Source organism: Heliconius melpomene, chromosome 2, assembly GCF_056956725.1.
Source record: "Heliconius melpomene rosina isolate 202511_hmr_F chromosome 2, ASM5695672v1, whole genome shotgun sequence".
NCBI classification, from domain to species: domain Eukaryota; kingdom Metazoa; phylum Arthropoda; class Insecta; order Lepidoptera; family Nymphalidae; genus Heliconius; species Heliconius melpomene.
In genome coordinates, this window is record NC_140390.1 from 662009 (window position 1) to 682707 (window position 20699).

Sequence of the window (20699 nt, forward strand, 5' to 3'; positions counted from 1 at the left end):
TTATATTTCCATTTCTTCGCTCTGGTGTCGAGGCAAGGCGCGGCGGAGAGTTCCGCGACTCAACACGCAATGCCTCCCGAATTCGATGGAAAGTAGGGTTACTGAGTGTATTAACACTAGGTTCCCCCTGTCTACTCTGCTGTGTGCGGGATACAGCGTGAAGCTGATTTTATTTTTAATTTGATATATTGTCAGCCTACCAGCTATCTTAACAAAAGTAATTATAAAGTAATTATTAACAGTAAAAATTTAAGTAATTGTTAATAAAAAAAATAAGAGAAAAAAAGAGAAAATTAAAAATTACTTAAACAAAATAATAAAAAATAAATAAATCCGCTTTACGATGTATCCCACACATAGCGGGGTAGAGAGAGGGAACCTACTGTTAAGACACTCAGTTCCCCTCTTTCCATCGAACTCTGGAGGCATTGCGTGTTGAGTTATTCCAACAAAATAATAAAATTAGAAAAAAATATTAATTAATATATCAGATTTCTAAACGCAGCATACATTCATTACTTTCAAATCTGACAACTGTCATTTAATCAACAAAATAAAAACTATAGTCGAGATTCATAGATAAATATAATCTATTTTCATATATAATTAAATATCGTCTTAAGAGTAATAAAACATAATATTATTGACCATAATAAAAAAGTAAATATCTAATTATATTAGATATATTTTATTGTACGAAGCCGCTCATATTTTAATGGTTTTTTTGGCCTGAGTTTCATGATTTTACTGGTTTTAGGAACACTTGTGAAAACGGCAGAGAACGGAGTCGACCTTGGGATCATATCAATTCAGATTGGTACCGTCAGCACTTACGCCCAATGTTAATAATCGATCCTAATCCATAAATTGCTACCATAGATTAAAATATCAATCTATTTTTTGAGTTTAGCTTGCCAATAACCTATCGAAGTACTTCATTTTCAATCTTTAACTTCAATCTATCGTTGGGAGGACTAACTGGAGATGAAGAGGGAACTTTGTATGAAAATTACAGCTTGTGCGTGCCAATAAACGATCTGTCCATTTTGACATTACGTTGGATAGCAAAAATGACAGCTAATTGCGATCTGACATATTTTGGGGTTTACTTTATCATATCCCCGGATTGCAAAATTGCATTTATATTATATTTGATTTTTAAAGTAAATAAATATGTGGAGTGACATTTCTTCGAGTGATAGTAATGATAGTGTTATGTAGTCAGTGTCAGCAATTACAAATATATGCAGTGAGCATATAAAAATATATCAAGAGAGTGCTAAAAACTTCTATCAAGTTGGTGCCTTTCCTGGAGTTATTGCTGCAACTGATTTCACTCGAACACTTATGTTTTTAATCGCCATGTGAGTATTATTAAGTTATATAAAGTTTTCTTTACAAAAGCAGGCAAATTATGGAAACTTTTTTTTGTATAAGTCTCAGTTTAACTCAGTTACAAATTACCATATCATTTCTTAATTTGAGCTCTGGGCTTATTAATTTCAATTGCTGATTTTCCAAATTACTATCTCATATATTTGTAAAATAATATTTTATATTTTATTATAGGCAGCAAAATGTGATGCAAGACATTATGGTAATCAATGGAATTAAAGTACCAAATAGACCATATTTATTAACACAAGTCCTTAATCCAAGTACTAAAGCAAAGCTGCAAGCAAGCATATATTAAACCAGGAACATATTAGAAAGGTATTATGTTAACCTAATATTACCTATGGTTTGGAAAAAAAAAAAATCTTATTATAATTTATTAGTATGATGTGTAAATAGTATTAAACTTATTAATATTCATGAATTATATACTAAATATAGAAATTTTATATTTTTAGAACATTTGCAAGATAATTTCATATTATGGCACTCCATTTGCAGAGATCTTAATTTGGAGGAAGTACCAGGAATGGAAATACCTTCATGACATGATAGATAATGAGGACAGCGCTGCAATATAAGATATCACAGAAAGGACATAAATAATTGTTTTATAAGATGAATAATTATTCAAATATTTTATATTTATTAATTACTTAAGTGAGAAGATTGTTAGTTAATCATAGTTTTACTTGTTTTTGGGGGTGAATAAGGAAAACAATGTGTATTGTAATTTTTTTATTATTAAAAAAATGTAACCTATTTTTTTATTTGTCTCTTTATATAAATATTTTTTATTTCTTAGTTCTAGCTTGCTCCACGTTTAGTAATTTTATCAGCTTTATTCACCATACATTTCTTATAAGCTACAAAATATTTAGTGAATATCTTGCAATCACTGTTTTGTTTTTACTGAAAAAAATAAAGTATTTATTAGTTCATTGTTCAATAAAGCATTCATCAATATAAGTTAAAATAATAATCTTGCATTTAATCTCAAATTTTATTCTTTGTTATCCAATGTAGCAATAAACAATATGAAATTGAAATAGCCAAGCAAAACGATATTAATATTATAATGAATTCAAAAATTCTATAGAGGCTAACGCCTTTATATAATTTTTCGCATGTATATTTAAACTTAATAAACAAAATTATGAATACATACGATACTTACCTTACTATGCCGGACTCCATTAATTAAATTAAAATAATTATCTTTAGTTCAGTTTAGTTGTAATTTTATGGCGTTTCAAGTTATGTTTAATAATTTATACATGAAAATGGGTTAGGAATAAAGTATCTTAAAACTAACAATTAATTATTATATTATAAAAACATATGCTGTCAAAATGACATGTTCAAGTTCCATTGTACGCACCTAAGCATATTGCATTAAGTTTTAAAAAGTGTTTTAATATTATTAATTTTTATTCTTTTTTAATATTTTGGGACTTAAAGATTTATTATTTTATTAAAAATAGTTTTTATAGGACTTTTATAAGTAATAATAATTAATTTTAAATTTAATTTAGCATATATATTAGGATTTTGTTAATTAAAAAAAGATACGTAAAACGAAACTATCGTTACCGCAGGGAGGGCCAAGTTCAATGGTCAGTCCTGAAATTAATTTTAACAATATAAAATATTTTATAACAACTGAAAATGTCCATTCTTCTTACAACTTGGAGACTTTATTTATGTGTAATATCTGACTTGGCCAGTTTTCAAATTAATTTACATCGATATAAATAAATGTATTCAAATTCTATTCTATTCAGATTCTATTGTAAATTTATATGAAAACTGGCCAAGTCAGATATTACACATAAATAAAGTCTCCAAGTTGTAAGAAGAATGGACATTTTCAGTTGTTATAAAATATTTTATATTGTTAAAATTAATTTCAGGACTGACCATTGAACTTGGCATACATTTACATCTCACTTCTTTTATCGCTGAAAGCATGTGTTTTATTACTGAACTTGGCTTTCATTTTACATTTATGTTTTTGATGGGATCTAAATTACGCAATGATCCTCCTAATGCCTGTAAAATAATAGAAATAATTTGCGTAATAATATTACTTTGAAGCCTTACCTTGACAAATAATAGAGTACCGAAAGCCTACAAAGTGTAGTTCCCCGGGGCCATTATCTCCTCTTTTGTTAAATATTTTATGTATTCGAATAAAGCCAAGTTACATAAATAAACGTATAAATGACTAACTTATCTTTGAATGACGAATTTATTTAATAGAGGCCGTCGACAGATTGTGGGTTCGATTCCCATTCCAGATAATGGAAAATTTTATTTTTTATTTCTGCGCTCTGGTATCAATTCCCGTTTATGTTCCGCCACACAAAGTAGGTGTGCACAGAGGAGTGTCTTGACACTACACTACTTCTGTCTTGCATGCGGGGTACAGCATGAAGCTAAAAAAATGGATTCATAAGTATGTATAATTTCACTTATAATTTCTTACTGTAGTGAGTAAATGCAAATAATTAATCATCCCAAGTGTGAATCGGAATCGAACCCAATACCATTTAATAAGTATTACATACATAACACATTTTAAGCCAAACAAGTACCTACAGTATCTATTCAAGTGCTTCATTAATAAATATCAATAAATTGATTTGTTGATAGTGTCTGTTGTTATCGGACGTCTATTGTCTTAACACGGATGTAAATTATACATCGCTAACAAATTATAATCTGTAATATTATAATTATTGATAACTGGCGGACGCGCGCAGCTTCGCTTGCGTATTTAGGGGTGAATTCTAATAAACCAAGAAACATGAAATATTTTTAAGAGTCTAAATTTAAAATTTTATAAAAATCGGTGGCGATTTAAAGATTTTTCCATACAAACTTTCAACCCCTTATTTGCACTCTAAGGGGAGAATTCTAGAAAACGATGAAACGAAACGAGAAACACGTGTTCAATTAAATACTTTCAAAAATCTAAACCTCAGTCAGTGAGGACAAGTCCTTTTATATATATCCTATATCTTATAAAACAAAGTCGCTTTTTGTGTCTGTCTGAACTTTCTAACTCTTCTTCTAAACCATCCAACGGATTTGAATGCGGTTTTCACCATTAGGTCGAGTATTTCTCAGGGAAGGTTTGTATATAGTTTATTATTTGTACATTCTTATGTAAATTAACATAAATACGATAAATATGTATAAAGTCCTACCCGCTGAGACACTTTGGCGCATGCGCTGCTTTAATGGTTTACCATTAAAGCAGCGCATGCTCCAGTACATTTTTTTTCATGTAGTATTTATACTACATGAAAAAAAATGTACTGGAGTATTGTTCCTCTTAATAAGATCTACAAAAAAGTCCGCGAGGGCATATTCGTATCTTTTAAGAATAACGTGTAGTGATCATATTTCTGTCTAAAAATAGTAATTTCAATATATTTTTTTTGTGAGGGATATTTTTCTATAATGGTATTAATCCTTATCCTTTAAAATACTTTATTAAATTTCTACGTTAAACGAAGATAAAATTTGCTTTTTAAACTATTTCGAAATTGTGAATGGCATATAAAGCATATAAATAAGTATATTAGTTACGTTGGCCATTTAATGTAGATCAAAACTGTCTTTTCTGTTTTTCATTTTAATAAGTACTTTAGAAGTTGTTACAATATCAAAAAATCCTTGCTGCGAAATGCGCCTCGCGACGTTATGCTTATACAAGCGAGTCCGCCGCGCCCGCCTGCCTTACACGTATCGGTGGTTCAGTGGTAGAATGCTCGCCTGCCACGCGGGCGGCCCGGGTTAAATTCCCGGCAGATGCATTCTATTTAATTTTCGTCACAGGCAGCCACGTAGTGCTTGCTTTTCATCAGGGACAGAATACCCCCTTCAGCATTAACCACAAGCTCGAAAAAAAAACCCGCCTGCCTTTATAGCAACGAAGATTTAGATGCGTTTGCACGTATTGGATAATTCGAGTTGAATGTATTATTTAATGTCATTTAACTATCTAAAATAGTAATTTAAATATATTTTAATAAGTACTTGAAAAGATTAGTAGCACAGATTTAAAATTACGGTGCCTACTAAAAAATCCTTGCTGTGTAAAACAATTGAAAAATCCTTATTGAAACTACGAAAACGCGGGTTGCATTAGGGTTTAATTAATTTTCACATTATCTTAAGTGCTTTGCAAACATACATTATATGAATAATCCAGTAGTAAAAGCGGGCGAAGCCGCAAGGGGGTCGCTAGTTTGTAATATTATCTACTAGCGACCCTCTCATGTTTGCAAAGCACTTAATAAAATCTTTTCAAGTACTTATTAAAATATATTTAAATGACTATTTTTAGATAGTTAAATGACTATTTTTAAACGGACGAAATTATAAACAAAAGCCTTCCTGCTAATAACTACTACAAAAAATATGAAACCAAATATATCGCGCTGAAATAATACATTCAACTCCAATTATCCAATACGTGCAAACGCATCTAAATTTTTTTCGAGCTTGTGGTTAATGCTGAAGAGGGTATTCTGTCCCTGATGAAAAGCAAGCACTACGTGGCTGCCTGTGAGGAAAATTAAATAGAATGCATTGGCCGGGAAGCGAACCCGGGCCGCCCGCGTGGCAGGCGAGCATTCTACCACTGAACCACCGATGACTGCTCATGACGCGCTTGTATAAGCAAAACGTCGCGGGGCGCATTTCGCAGCAAGGATGTTTTGATATTGTAACAACTTCTAAAGTACTTATTAAAATGAAAAAACAGTAAAATACAGTTTTGATCTACATTAAATGGCCAACGTAACTGATATACTTATTTATATGCTGAGAGTAATGGATAAGTAAAACTTGAGTCGGCACAGCTGATGAGTCAACGGCGTGATGTGTCAACAATTATATGCGTTTTTCTCTAAAACTATTCGCAATTTCGAAATAGTGTAAAAAGCAAATTTTATCTTCGTTTAACGTAGAAAATTAATAAAGAATTTTAAAGGATAAGGATTAATACCATTATGAAAAAATATCCCTCACAATAAAAAATATATTGAAATTACTATTTTTAGACAGAAATATGATCACTATACGTTATTCTTAAAAGATAAAAATATGCCTTCGCGGACTTTTTTGTAGATCTTATTGAGAGGGACAATACTCCAGTACATTATTTTCATGTAGTACTTACCATTAAAGCAGCGCATGCGCGAAAGTGTCTCAACGGGTAGGACTTTATACACATTTATCGTATTTATGTTAATTTACATAAGAATGTACAAATAATAAACTATATATAAACCTTCCCTGAGAAATACTCGACCTAATGGTGGAAACCGCATAAATATCCGCTGGGTGGTTTAGAAGAAGAAGAGTTAGAAAGTTCAGACAGACACGAAAAGCGACTTTGTTTTATAAGATACTAGCGACCCTCTTGCGGCTTCGCCCGCTTTTACTACTGGATTATTCATATAATGTATGTTTGTACAAAAAAATATGAAACCAAATATATCGCGCTGAAATAATACATTCAACTCCAATTATCCGTGCAAACGCATCTAAATCTTCGTTGCTATAGAGACAGGCAGGTTTTTCTTTTTTCGAGCTTGTGGTTAATGCTGAAGAGGGTATTCTATCCCTGATCCCTGAAAAGCAAGCACTACGTGGCTGCCTGTGAGGAAAATTAAATAGAATGCATCGGCCGGGAATCGAACCCGGGCTGCCCGCGTGGCCGGCGAGCATTCTACCACTGAACCACCGATGCTTGTAAGCCAGGCGGGCGCGTCGGACACATGGCGAGTGGCGAGCCGTTTCGCAGCAAGGATTTTTTGATATTGTAACAACTTCTAAAGTACTTATTAAAATGAAAAACAGTAAAAGACAGTTTTGGTCTACATTAAATGGCCAACGTAACTAATATACTTATTTATATGCTGAGAGTAAGGGATAAGTGAAACTTGAGTAACATACAGCTGATGTGTCAACGGCGGCATGTGTCAACAATTAAATGCGTTTTTCTGTAAAACTATTCGCAATTTCGAAATAGTGTAAAAAGCGAATTTTATCTTCGTTTAACGTAAAAATTTAATAAAGTATTTTAAAGGATAAGGATTAATACCATTATGGAAAAATATCGCTCACAATAAAAAATATATTGAAATTATTATTTTTAGACAGAAATATGATCACTACACGTTATTCTTAAAAGATACGAATATGCCATCGCGGACTTTTTTGTAGATCTTATTAAGACGCACAATACTTCAGTACATTATTTTCATGTAGTACTTACCATAAAAGCAGCGCATGCGCAAAAGTGTCTCAACGGGTAGGACTTTATACACATTTATCGTATTTATGTTAATTTACATAAGAATGTACAAATAATAAACTATATATAAACCTTCTACGAAAAATACTCGACCTAATGGTGAAAACCGCATCAAAATCCGTTGGGTGGTTTAGAAGAAGAAGAGTTAGAAACAACAGACAGACACGAAAAGCGACTTTGTTTTATAAGATATAGGATAGGATAGGATAGGATATTATAATCTGTCATTATTATAGTTGGCATATAATTATTATATATTATACGGAATGCAATGTTTTTTTTAGCTTTACACTTTGTTTCGGCCCTTGCAAGGAAGAAAGAGATAATTTAGTGTTAAGACACGTCCGTTTCCAGTGCCCCGCACAATTTTCCAGACATTGCTTGTTGAATGAAGTCAACATGCAACAGTTACGCGCTGCCATAACAGCCGAGACCGAGTATTAGAATATTACTCGAGACAATGCCATTTTTTGACTTCAAACATTTTTAGAGTTCCGTGCCTCAAAACGTAAAAACGGATGCCTTATAGGTTCACTTTATTATCCGTCTTTCCATCTGCCAAGATCTCGAGATCGTTTAGAACGTAATAAGCTGAAATTAATATGAAATCTTCAAATCTACCATAAATTAGAAAACAAGTTTCTAAGTTAACGCAATTAAAGTCGTTAAAGAATTTCTTTTAAAATGTAGAAATGAATAATTTGAAATAGATTTTTGATCTTACTATGAAATAATGGTATTTTGTCCAGAAAAAACCTCTGCGTAACTGACCGTTTACACTATCATTAAAGTCCGTTAGTAAGTCCGGTCTGTTATCTACAGTTTGCTTATCACATACTAATGTCAATCACGGATCTTCAATATCAAATCATATTTACATAGTAAGTATTATCATTGATAAGAAGATACTTTTATTATTTTCCTTATTTTACTTTGAAAATATTTTATATTTTTTAGAAAAAAATAAAAAAAATTAATACGTGTTAGAAATATCTTTTTGAAATCGATTTAGTAGTTGCCAGAATTAGCGCGTTCGACGAAACTTTTCAGCCACATAATATTAGTTTAGGTAAGCAAGAAAATGAACTATTTGCAACTCCGTCCTCCACCTAACCTCAGGAAGCCTAACCTCACTTAAAAAGTATGAGGACTCCTTGGAGGGCATCAATTAAGAGGTTGGACGTTGACGCTGCATTTGACTTTGTTACTCCGCCAGGAATACAGCGTTAAGCTAAATAAATAATTTTGAAATATAGAATTTTATATGGGACATAAATAACATTTTATTATAGACAAAGGCGGAGGCTCTGAGAACTTGGCTATTAGTAAGCCTATAATGTTATTTTAGATATAATTAAAAAATATACTGTTTGACAAGCTGAGTATCAATACTAATAATATTATAATTTCCTTGACCAAGATAACCTATCATTTGTGTACATCCATCGAAAGACAATTATAAATCCTTCGTTTTAAACGTATATAAACACTCACTTCTCGCTTACAGGCACGAGCAAGTCTGAAAAAGGGATTTATTATATTAAATTCAAATAAATATTTTTTAAACTCATTTTAAAATAAAAAATATTTAAGCTTTTATATAAATTTTGTTTGAAAATGGAACGTTGGGCAGGCAAAGTAGCAATCGTGACAGGCGCTAGTTCTGGAATAGGTGCTGATATCGCCCTCCGTCTTGCCAATTATGGTGTTATAGTGGTCGGCGTTGCCAGAAGGAAACAGCGAATTGATGTAAGTATTGAATATTTTGAATTAAAATTAGGTCTGAAGTCGTCGTTGCGCAACGGGTTTGTGTAAGGACGATGGCAGTGGGTTAAACTGTCTGACTAGTTACCACTGGGGGGAATTAATTCTTTTGATTTCTTTGTTCTAACAATAAGACAACGCGCGGCATTTAGTTCTGCCATTCAACATGTAATATCTGGAAAATCAAGAGAAAAGTGAGGAACGAAGGTCTTAAACTAGGTTCCCAAAAATAATAAAGTTAGTTAAAAAAAAAGTAGTATTTTTTTACGTATAATATTTTGTGCAATAAAGAATTTAAAAGAAACTTATACTTTACACAGGATCTTGCCAAGCAAGTGACAGGTAAAGGCAAGATCCACTCCAAGCAGGCTGACCTCTCCAAGCCTGAAGAAACCAAGGAAGCCTTCGACTGGGTCGAACAGAAGTTCGGGGGAGCCGATATCGTTATAAACAACGCTGCTGTGTTATTCGATGGAAGTATTACATGTATGTATTTATTATATATCTACAGAGATATTCATAATTATTCAAAGAGCAACCTGGGAACCAAGTGCTAAGACACTCCGGTTGAGTAGCGGAAATCAACGCGTAGGAATCGAACCCACAATCATCTGAATTCCTGTCGCATGCACAAGCCGTACAATGTTTCGAAAATTGGCGTAAACGTAACGTCTTAACACAAGGTTCCCTCTACCTACCCTGCTATATGCAGAGTACATCGTGAAAGTACTACAAAATAAAATAAAAAAATCTTCTTTTCAAGCGGTCGGAGATAAGCATCTGACAGATGCCAATATGGAACTCCTTATCGATTTGAACATCAAGTCGCTGCTCCTGTCTACTCGCTACGCTGTCGACAGTATGAAGAGAAGAAATGTTGCTGGACACATTGTTAATATAAATAGGTAAATTATTATATACATACTAGCGGACGCGCGCAACTTTGCATGCTTATTTGCACCCTTAGGGGTGAATTCTAATAAACCATGAAACACGTCTTCAATGAAATATTTTTAAGAGTCTCTATTTCAAATTTTATAAAAATCAGTGCCGATTTAAACATTTTTCCATACAAACTTTAAACCCCTTTTTGGCACCTTTAGGGGGTAAATTCTAAAAAACCGTGAAATACGTGTTCAATTAAATATTTTTAAGAGTCTGAATTTACAATTTTATAAAAGTCGGTGCCGATTTAAACATTTTTCCATACAAACTTTCAACCCCTATTTCGCCCCTTTAGGGTTAAAATATTTCAAAATCCCTTCTTAGTGGATGTCCAGATTACGAAAGTAAACATCTGTCCAAATTTGACGTTTCTACGCACAGCGGTTACGGCTGTGCGTGCGTCTTACCTCAGTCAGTGAGGACAAGTCCTTTTATATATATTGTTAGAAACTATTGGAAATATTAAATAAAGTGGGAAAGGTAATGAATTAAAACAAGGCTTCAAATAATTATTAAACAACCAAAGGGAATTATCTAGCAGTCTAATAACAATATCTGGTTCTCAAGAATCCATCGGGCAGAGTGACGTTAGCGATCCTTTTCTTTCGGTCGTCGTTGACAGCCCATAAAAGTGCCAGCCAGTAATTAGAGTCGTTCTTATATAACCTCTATGGTCATTATTTCTAATTATTTCTAACACGGCCTCTCCTGACATGGCAGCGTCCCGATGCCGTCCTCCGTTTCATTAGAAGGACCAACTTTGTCAGTTTTAGTAGACCTCACATTATCAGTTTCGTTATGACCTGTGATATGAAATGGAATTAGTTATTTCAATAAGTAACGAAACTAGTTGTCAGTTTGTATCTGAAATCTGACCTTGAACATGTATCTTTGAACTTTCATATTAAACAATGACACAAGAATGAAAATCAAATACGCGTGGTAGGATTTACTTCAGATCTCTTCTCACGCAATCGGATACTAGATGCATTCTAGATACAAAATGAATTACAACGGTCTCTTGCGAGTCAATCCGACACCTACAAAGTAACCATTAACTCAGAAATAAAACAGACATAGTAGGATTTTGTGTCGGATCCTGTTCCCGCGCAACCGAATACTAAATTCATTAGAATTTACACCAATCTGTTGTGAGTCAATCTGACACCTACAGAGGTATACAGTAACTCAAAAATGCAACACAAAATAATCTGTAGACTTTGGCATCAGATCTCTTCTCACCTTTGTGAGTCACTCTGACACTACAGAAGTAACACCGGACTCACTGCGTCTCTAGTCGGCCTGGGCCCCACCGACGCAACCACATGCCTTAATTCAAAACAACACAAAACAAATATAAACTGTAGACTTTGGCATCAGATCTCTTCTCACCCTTGTGAGTCACTCTGACACTACAGAAGTAAGACCGGACTCACTGCGTCTCTAGTCGGCCTGGGCCCCACCGACGCAACCACATGCCTTAATTCAAAACAACACAAAACAAATATAAACTGTAGACTTTGGCATCAGATCTCTTCTCACCCATGTGAGTCACTCTGACACTACAGAAGTAAGACCGGACTTACTGGGTCTCTAGTCAACCTGGGCCCCACTGACGCAACCACATGCCTCCTTACTAACCTTTAGTTACCGTACACACAGCACATTGCGCAATACACACTAATTAAAAATTACATAAGCACCATGTACAACAAAAACATAGTGAGTACACAAATAGTTTGATACATAGTCAAGAACAAATAGATACTAAATAGGAAAACTAACAATCAAAGAGAACAGCACATGTATCTGGTGTCCACTTTCCTCGCCATAATACCAGCCATGCATGTCATACCATGTACCTGGCAGCGGCTATTATTTTATTTTGTCTCGGCCTAACCTGACCACGAGGAAGAGAATGTCTAATCTTTACAGTTATTTGGTAAAGCACGTAATTTTTATCGATTTCGTCTCACCACGTGTCGACGTCATGAATATTGGGGCAAAATTGGAAACATAATATTGGTTTGATCTCACCGTGAAAGAGTTCACACTTCAAGTAACTGCTCAGCTATATTGCTCGACTGGTGCTTGTAGTCCCACGGATAACGGCAGCTCTACGTTGGCGTTGTGTAGGTTCATGTCAATGGTGCAGGAGCACATTGTGCCGCACCCAGCACCAACACCAAGTCAGACTCCGCGGCTTTATCTCGCGAAGTGATTAGTAAGGAGGGAGTTCACGTACGGCGCCTCCCTCTAGTTTTGCAACGTCAGCTATCAGAAGACATTGCTATGTAACTCTACCCGATTACACAAAAATATTAGAAAGATCAGGAATGGGATGGCTTAGTAACTAAGGCTTCTATCCCACTTCTGATGTTAGAAACTATTGGAAATATTAAATAAAGTGGGAAAGGTAATGAATTAAAACAAGGCTTCAAATAATTATTAAACAACCAAAGGGAATTATCTAGCAGTCTAATAACAATATCTGGTTCTCAAGAATCCATCGGGCAGAGTGACGTTAGCGATCCTTTTCTTTCGGTCGTCGTTGACAGCCCATAAAAGTGCCAGCCAGTAATTAGAGTCGTTCTTATATAACCTCTATGGTCATTATTTCTAATTATTTCTAACAATATAGATATTCCAAAAATCTAGACCCTTTTCTGAAGAAACTGAAGAACTGAAAGACTTTTCTGAAGCGTTGCACCAATTGCACCACGGCGACGCCATGACTTTATTTCTAGATACATAACGTTCCTTGATATCCACAATAGCATAAAATGAGATTAATATTTCATATCTCACATATTTTAATTGTTTTCAGTGTCCTCGGCCACTATATTCCCTCATACATGTACTCCAACGTCTACACCGCCACCAAGCACGCGGTGACAGCCATCACCAACTCTCTGGTGAACGAATTAGCACACTTCAAAAGCAAGATTAAGATTACGGTAAGACGATGAAGATCATAAATTATATAGTTTTTCATTAACAGCACTTAAATTTTAATATATTTTTTCTATTTTGGTACGTTTGGTACATGACGTGATTAATATTAATGATTGTAAAAATAAGAAGAAATCGTCCATAAACGCTATGGTTGCGATTCCTTCTCGCTGTCCCTTACATATTACGCAATATCTCTCAAAATAGGATGAGAAATATAAGTGTAGCAACACTAGGTTGCCTAGTGGGCAACACTAACTTTTAGTAGCTACTTAATGAAGTAGCCCTACGATGAATAAAAAATATACAGGATAAAGAAAGTAGTATTGCTTATATTATTCTCTCTATTATTCTCTAGTAGTGTCGCTTCTAAAATGAGCTTCATGTGATTAGGCAGAAAATGGAGCACAAAATATAGACCAGAATAAATCATCGCTATGTTTCGATGTTTTGTTTTAATTTCTGCAAATAGGGCTTTCCCTATTTACAAAACAATAATATTTCAACCAAATATTTGCGACCGTAGTAGCGCAGAGGCAAGTCGTCGTTAACGGAACGGCTGTGGTTTTGATTATTCCTCCAACCCACCCAAATTTCGAGACATTGGGTGTTGAGAGGCGGAATTCAACTTTGTCTTATTAATAGAGCGAGAAAATGAAAATAGCACTCCCCAAGTGAAAAACCATTTTTTTTTCTGTATTTCACTATATTTTTATTATATTACAGAGTCTCTCTCCGGGAACCGTGAGGACTGAAATGACTGACGGGCTCATACAGGACGGCGTCCCTGCACTTGAGGCCAGTGATATTGCTGAAGCTGCAATATTCGCCCTCTCATCGCCACCTGGTGTTAATGTAAGGAAGTAATTGTTTTAATAGCTTCACGCTGTATATAATATATAGAGGGAACCTAATATTAAGATAGTTATCCGACGAATTCTGGAGACATTGCGTGATGAATGGTGGGACTCAACGCTGCGCTTTGTCTCTAAGATCGAAAATTTAAAATATTAAAATCGAGTGAACAATTACATTTTCTCGAAAGAAGGATGAACCCACAGCCTTTCGAGCTTACAATCACACTCTTGGACACTTGCGCCACGACTGTCCACAATTTGTTGGTTTAATGGTTAAAGGAAAACGGGATGGATTATCCTGCTTATCTGTTTTCCGTTCTCCATTTTAAGCCTAATTTTCAAGACATTGCGCAATGAATGGCGGAACTCAACACCACGTATGGCAAAAAAAACCTTTTAAAATATATATTTTTATTTTCATTACAGATCTACGAGTTGGGTGTCAAAGCAGTGGGTGAAGGAATGTTGTAAAAGCTAAAAAAAGTGAAATGAATTCGTGATATTGAAATAAACTGTACCTATATACTTTCTATTAAATAATTTACTCATGTTAATATTTAGCTATTATAATAATAATAAACTATAATATATAATATATGTATTTTAATTCGTTTATATATATATATATATATATAATATATTGGATTTTAATTAACGAAAATCAATTAAATTCTGATTGTTACAATATATAATAATTATTGAATATATAACAAGTACATAACGCCAACCACATGTGATAACGAGATGACTTTGAAAACAATAAACCTAGTTTTTCTTGTCTGCTTACAAAATTATACCTACTTAGAGAAAAACTAGAAGGTGTTGAGTATTAAGAAGAAATGAACTATAACAGACTGCAATCGGCTAAAAAAATACTATTGTTATAGAAATTTTAGAAAATCTAATTCATAAGTATAAAGGCATTTTTTTTAGAATCTTCCATATAATCGTACTAGCGGACGCGCGCAGCTTCGCTTGCGTATATAGGGGTGAATTCTAATAAACCGTGAAACATGTGTTCAATGAAGTATTTTTAAGAGTCTAAATTTCAAATTTTATAAAAATCGGTGGTGATTTGAAGATTTTTCCATACAGACTTTCAACCCCTTATTTACACCCCTAGGGGATGAATTAAAATAAACCACGAAACATCTGTTCAATAGTATATTTTTAAGAGTCTAAGTTTAAAATTTTATAAAAATCGGTGGCGATTTAAAGATTTTTCCATATAAACTTTCAACCCCATATTGGCACCCTTAGGGGAAAAATTCTAAAAAACCGTGAAACACATGTTCAATTAAATATTTTTAAGAGTCTGAATTCCAAATTTTATAAAAATCGGTGACGATTTAAAGATTTTTCCATACAAACTTTCAACCCCATATTGGCACCCTTAGGGGAAAAATTCTAAAAAACCGTGAAACACATGTTCAATTAAATATTTTTAAGAGTCTGAATTCCAAATTTTATAAAAATCGGTGGCGATTTAAAGATTTTTCCATACAAACTTTCAACCCCTTATTTGCACCCTTAGGAGGAGAATTCTAGAAAACGATGAAACACGTGTTCAATTAAATACTTTCAAAAATCTAAATTTAAAATTTTATAAAAATCGGTGCTGATTTAAAAATTTTTCCATACAAACTTTCCACCCCTATTTCACCCCTTTAGGGTTATAATTTTACAAAATCCTTTCTTAGTGGATGTCCAGATTACGAAAGTAAACATCTGTCCAAATTCCACGTTTCTATGCACAGCGGTTACGGCTGTGCGTGCGTCTTACCTCAGTCAGTGAGGACAAGTCTTTTTATATATATAGATAATGTACATGTGAAAAATAAAAACATGACCCTAAGCTAAATTACTTGATATGATCTTATCTAGTATGACTTGCCAATTATAAAAAAAATGTTTAAATCCAATTAAATCAACATTTATATAATATTTTCATAAATCGATAAAACGATATTCAATTTAATATAAATTGAACAGGTAATAGATCAATTAATTTAGTTGTCATAAAGAAAATTGTAAAGCTAGTGGCAAAGAGTTTTTACATTTTACTTGGTAAAACAAAGTTGTTACCCTTTAATGTTTTTGTGGTAAATTACTATTAAATTCAGGTTTTTTTAATATTCTGGCTAAAATGGATCGTTGGGTCGGCAAGGTGGCTTTAATAACGGGAGCAAGTTCAGGCATCGGTGCTGATTTGAGTCTTCGTCTGGCCAATTTAGGTGTTGTTGTGATTGGATTTGCTAGAAGGAAACAATTGATAGATGTAAGTACCGCATCTCACTCATAATATATTCAACCCCCTTGTAGTGTCGTAAAACGAAAGTAAATAAACGAATTACGAAATGAACCAGAAAAGGATTTTTTTGTAGTGTCTTGACACTCCACTAAACTTTTGCTCGACATATGTTTGACACTAGGTCCTCTCTAACCTGCTATATACGGCATACGGCGTGAAAATAATTATGTTAATTTTGTTCAGGGAACAAAATTATGCATCCCATTCATAATTTATTCAACCCCCTTGTAGTGTTATTTACCTAGTTTAATCTGCACCTGAAAAAAAATAGATATATGTCTTTTTGACGTCCATTACATTCTAAACGTAAGAATCTATCAAAGATCGTCAGGTCGACGGTCGCTGATTAAGCTAATATTATTTCTAAATACTCAAAGCTTACACCAAGCTTTTCTTATATAAGACTAGCGGACGAGCGCAGCTTCGCTTACTTATTTAGGGGTGAATTCTAAGAAACCACGAAACATGTATTCAACTAAATATATTTAAGAGTCTAAATTTAAAATTTGAAATTAAAATGAAATTAATAAAAATCGGTGGCGATTTAAAGATTTTTCCATACAATCTTTCAACCCCTTATTTGCACCCTTAGGGGAAGTATTCAATTAAATACTTTTAAAAATCTAAATTTCAAATTTTATAAATATCGGTGCTGATTTAAATTTTTTTCCATACAATCTTTCAACCCCTATTTCACCCCTTTAGGGTTAAAATTTTTCAAAATCCCGTCTTAGTGGATGTCCAGATTACGAAAGTAAACATCTGTCCAAATTTTACGTTTTTACCATGAGTGGTTACGGCTGTGCGTGCGTCTTACCTCAGTCAGTGAGGACAAGTCCTTTTATATATATGACGGCGCGTTGCTATGTATTAGTTTTAATTATAATTTCGCAATTGTTACATTTCGATTTTAATTGATTTATGTAATGGATTATATTAGAAGAATATTTAAAATGGAGCGGGTAACCCCCGGTAAATAGGGTAGTAGGTGTAGCCACGAATAATAGCGGATGTCATTGGTTGACAGCTATGGCGTGAGATGTTCGCCAGCTAACCTATTGGCTCCTAATCTATTGTAATTTTGTTAATCTTGTGAGATTTATTGTAAAACTGTTATGTAAACGAGTAATAAGACATTGTAGAATATAATGTGACTTTTATTTTAACATCTCTGTTGCTACAACGCCCACATATGAATAGTAACAGCCAAGACCGCTAGGGGCCTCCCTTCTGATGCTTCTACATATATATATAGACTAGCAGACGCGCGCAGCTTCGCTTGCGTATTTAGGGGTGAATTCTAATAACCCATGAAACATGTGTTCAATTAAATATTTTTAAGAATTTAAATTTCAAATTTTATAAAAATCGGTGACGACTTAAAGATTTTCCCATACAAACTTTCAACCCCTTATTTGCACCCTTAAGGGGTGAATTCTAAAAAACCATGAAACACATGTTCAATTAAATATTTTTAAGACTCTTAATATCAAATTTTATAAAAATCGGTGGCGATTTAAGAATTTTTCCATACAAACTTTCAACCCTTAATTTGCACCCTTAGGGGGAGAATTCTAGAAAACGATGAAATACGTGTTCAATTAAATACTTTTAAAAATCTAAATTTCAAATTTTATAAAAATCGGTGCCGATTTAAATGTTTTTCCATACAAACTATCAACCCCTATTTTACCCCTTTCGAGTTAAAATTTTTCAAAATCCCTTCTTAGTGGATGTCCAGATTACGAAAGTAAACATCTGTCCAAATTCCACGTTTCTATGCACAGCGGTTACGGCTGTGAGTGCGTCTTACCTCAGTCAGTGAGGACAAGTCCTTTTATATATATAGATTACACTCTCTGTATCGCAATTTTGCAGGAATTAGCCAAGAAAGTGACCGGAAGTGGCGCAATACATGCAAGACAAGCAGATCTCTCCAAATATGAAGACATAAAAGAAGCTTTCGAATGGGTGGAGAATAACTTTGGAGAAATTTACATCTTAATAAACAATGCTGCTGTGTTGCATGAGGGCAATATTACTGGTAATTTTGATCATTTTTAAGGTGTAATATCGTACTTGGGACATCCGAGGCCAGTCGTAGCTTACAGGCACAACCGTGCAGTAAAATATGCTTAATAGATATTATTTTCAAATATATTTTTTTAATTGAGTTTCTTTATTTACTTCAAGCGCTCGGTGATAAACTCATAACTGATGATAAAGTATCATCCATCATCGATGTGAACTTCCGAGGACTAGTGTTGAGCACGCGCCTCGCTGTGGAGAATATGAAGAAAAATAATGTCGATGGGCACATTGTTAATATTAACAGGTATTTTAGGATTGTTTATTTCTTTTTATTATAAAATAATATTAAAAAATTTAAACCTTACATTAACGATACGTGTTTTTTACCTACATAATATACAGACCAGAAACACAAAAAAAATATTCTTACTAATAGTGCTTGTAAACAATCATCTTTTTTTAAGTTATTTTATTTATGGAAAGATCAAACGTTCCATTCTCTGTTGTACGATTAATTATTTAATTGTATTAACTGCTTTTTACGCTATATTCCGTATATTAGAAAAACGGAATCTAGTGTTAAGACACTCCATTTTCCACTTTCTGCCCAATTTTCATGATTAATTTGTGTTCGATTTCTAACTCCGCGCTTTGTCTCTGCTAGAGAAAATGGAAATAATTAACCCCTCCTAGGAAATCGATCTAAAACGATTATGACCCCATAACTGCTTCAATCACCGACTCAAGTATATCTATTTGCTTTTCAATTTCAGCGTAGTCGGCCACTTTATACCAAAATATCCGTACTCTTACGTATACACTGCCACTAAGCACGCCGTCACCTCCTTCACGTCGTCACTTATTATCGAGCTTGCCAGATATGCGAGCAAAATTAAGGTTACGGTAAGTGTTTATTATACGTTTTAGAAAACATAAAAAAAATCATGTACCGGGATTTGAACCTGCGCCTCTAAAAAGTATTTTCCTTTTTTTATCTTGTATTATTTTTCCATTTTAATCTTTATTTCTAAGTGTGAAACAACTCTTTAATAATGTAACAAACGTATTGATTCAAACCTGCCATTTGTCTTGTTACACCAGCGAAAGGAAAATTATTTTTATTCAAGTGTGAATCGAAACTTCGTATTTTCAATTCGTTATTGAATTATAACATTCATACACACCACCACTAAGAAGAGCAAGAAGCTAAACATTTGCTCTTTAAGCTTCGCACATATCTCATGATAGAGGGAACTCCACTCAACACGCAATGCTTCAGGAGAGTGAAGTATTAAGTTCTGCCAACCTGCTGTAAGTGGAGTACAGCGTGAAGCTGATTAATATTGTATTTAATTTCTCAGAGTCTCTCCCCCGGAGTAGTGTACACTGAGATGGTCGCTGAGATATTAAGAGAAGATGAGCCGAGAGTACAGACGAGTGACGTCACTGATGCTCTAATATATGTACTATCTACACCTCCTAATGTTAATGTGAGTATTATTTATTGCTTTACTATATACGAGTATATTGACTATGACATACAGATCAGCGCATGACTGAATTTTTTCTTAAAATAACATTTATTACTGGCCATCATGGTGCAATGGCACATGGCGGTTGTGGGTTCGATCCCCACTCGAGGAAACGAATTAATTTATTAAAATTTCCATTTCTGCGCTCTAACACCAAGGTCAAAAGATTGACATTGAGTTCCGCCACTAAACAGGCAATAAATACCTCCAGAATTCAACGGAAAGTGGAGAACGGAATGTCTTAACTCTAGATGCCCTCTGCCCACCCTGTTATCTGAGAAAAGGCTTGAAGTTATTTTCATAATCATGTATGAATGTATTTTATCTTTTCAGATCTACGAATTAGGAATCAAAGCTGTGGGAGAAGGACAAGTTTAAGCATCATACGTTTAAAGTACGTGCTGCTGTAAAAAATAATGAAACTGAGAGAGTAGATTGAACGAAGTGTCCGTGTAATTTTTACTTCTATAGAATATATGAAATAAAATATTTAAAAAACATAAATGTTTAATTATAACACGTGTAGTAAAGTTAAGGCCTTTTTAAAAATTAAATTGAGCAATAAAAATTCAGGGAAT

The 20699-nt window shown here is 33.7% G+C and overlaps 2 protein-coding genes and 1 long non-coding RNA gene across 3 annotated transcripts; all 3 read left to right on the forward strand.

The window, feature by feature from the left end:
- The first annotated feature begins 831 nt into the window (after positions 1-831).
- Positions 832-2157, forward strand: LOC146540235 (uncharacterized). Its single transcript, XR_014878760.1, has 3 exons — positions 832-1364; positions 1570-1713; positions 1854-2157. It is a non-coding gene; the product is annotated as an uncharacterized LOC146540235 (long non-coding RNA).
- Positions 2158-9346: 7189 nt separating this feature from the next.
- On the forward strand, positions 9347-14840 carry LOC146540236 (farnesol dehydrogenase-like). Its single transcript, XM_085204829.1, has 6 exons — positions 9347-9478; positions 9814-9979; positions 10257-10398; positions 13266-13395; positions 14117-14245; positions 14674-14840. The coding sequence occupies exons 1-6, from the start codon at positions 9347-9349 to the stop codon at positions 14716-14718; spliced, it is 744 nt and encodes a 247-aa protein (XP_085060955.1). The 3' UTR covers positions 14719-14840.
- A 1401-nt stretch (positions 14841-16241) lies between these two features.
- On the forward strand, positions 16242-20637 carry LOC146540237 (farnesol dehydrogenase-like). The gene is made up of 6 exons (XM_085201940.1): positions 16242-16525; positions 18437-18602; positions 18752-18893; positions 19363-19492; positions 19951-20079; positions 20455-20637. The coding sequence occupies exons 1-6, from the start codon at positions 16394-16396 to the stop codon at positions 20497-20499; spliced, it is 744 nt and encodes a 247-aa protein (XP_085058066.1). The 5' UTR covers positions 16242-16393; the 3' UTR covers positions 20500-20637.
- The last annotated feature ends 62 nt before the right edge of the window (positions 20638-20699 follow it).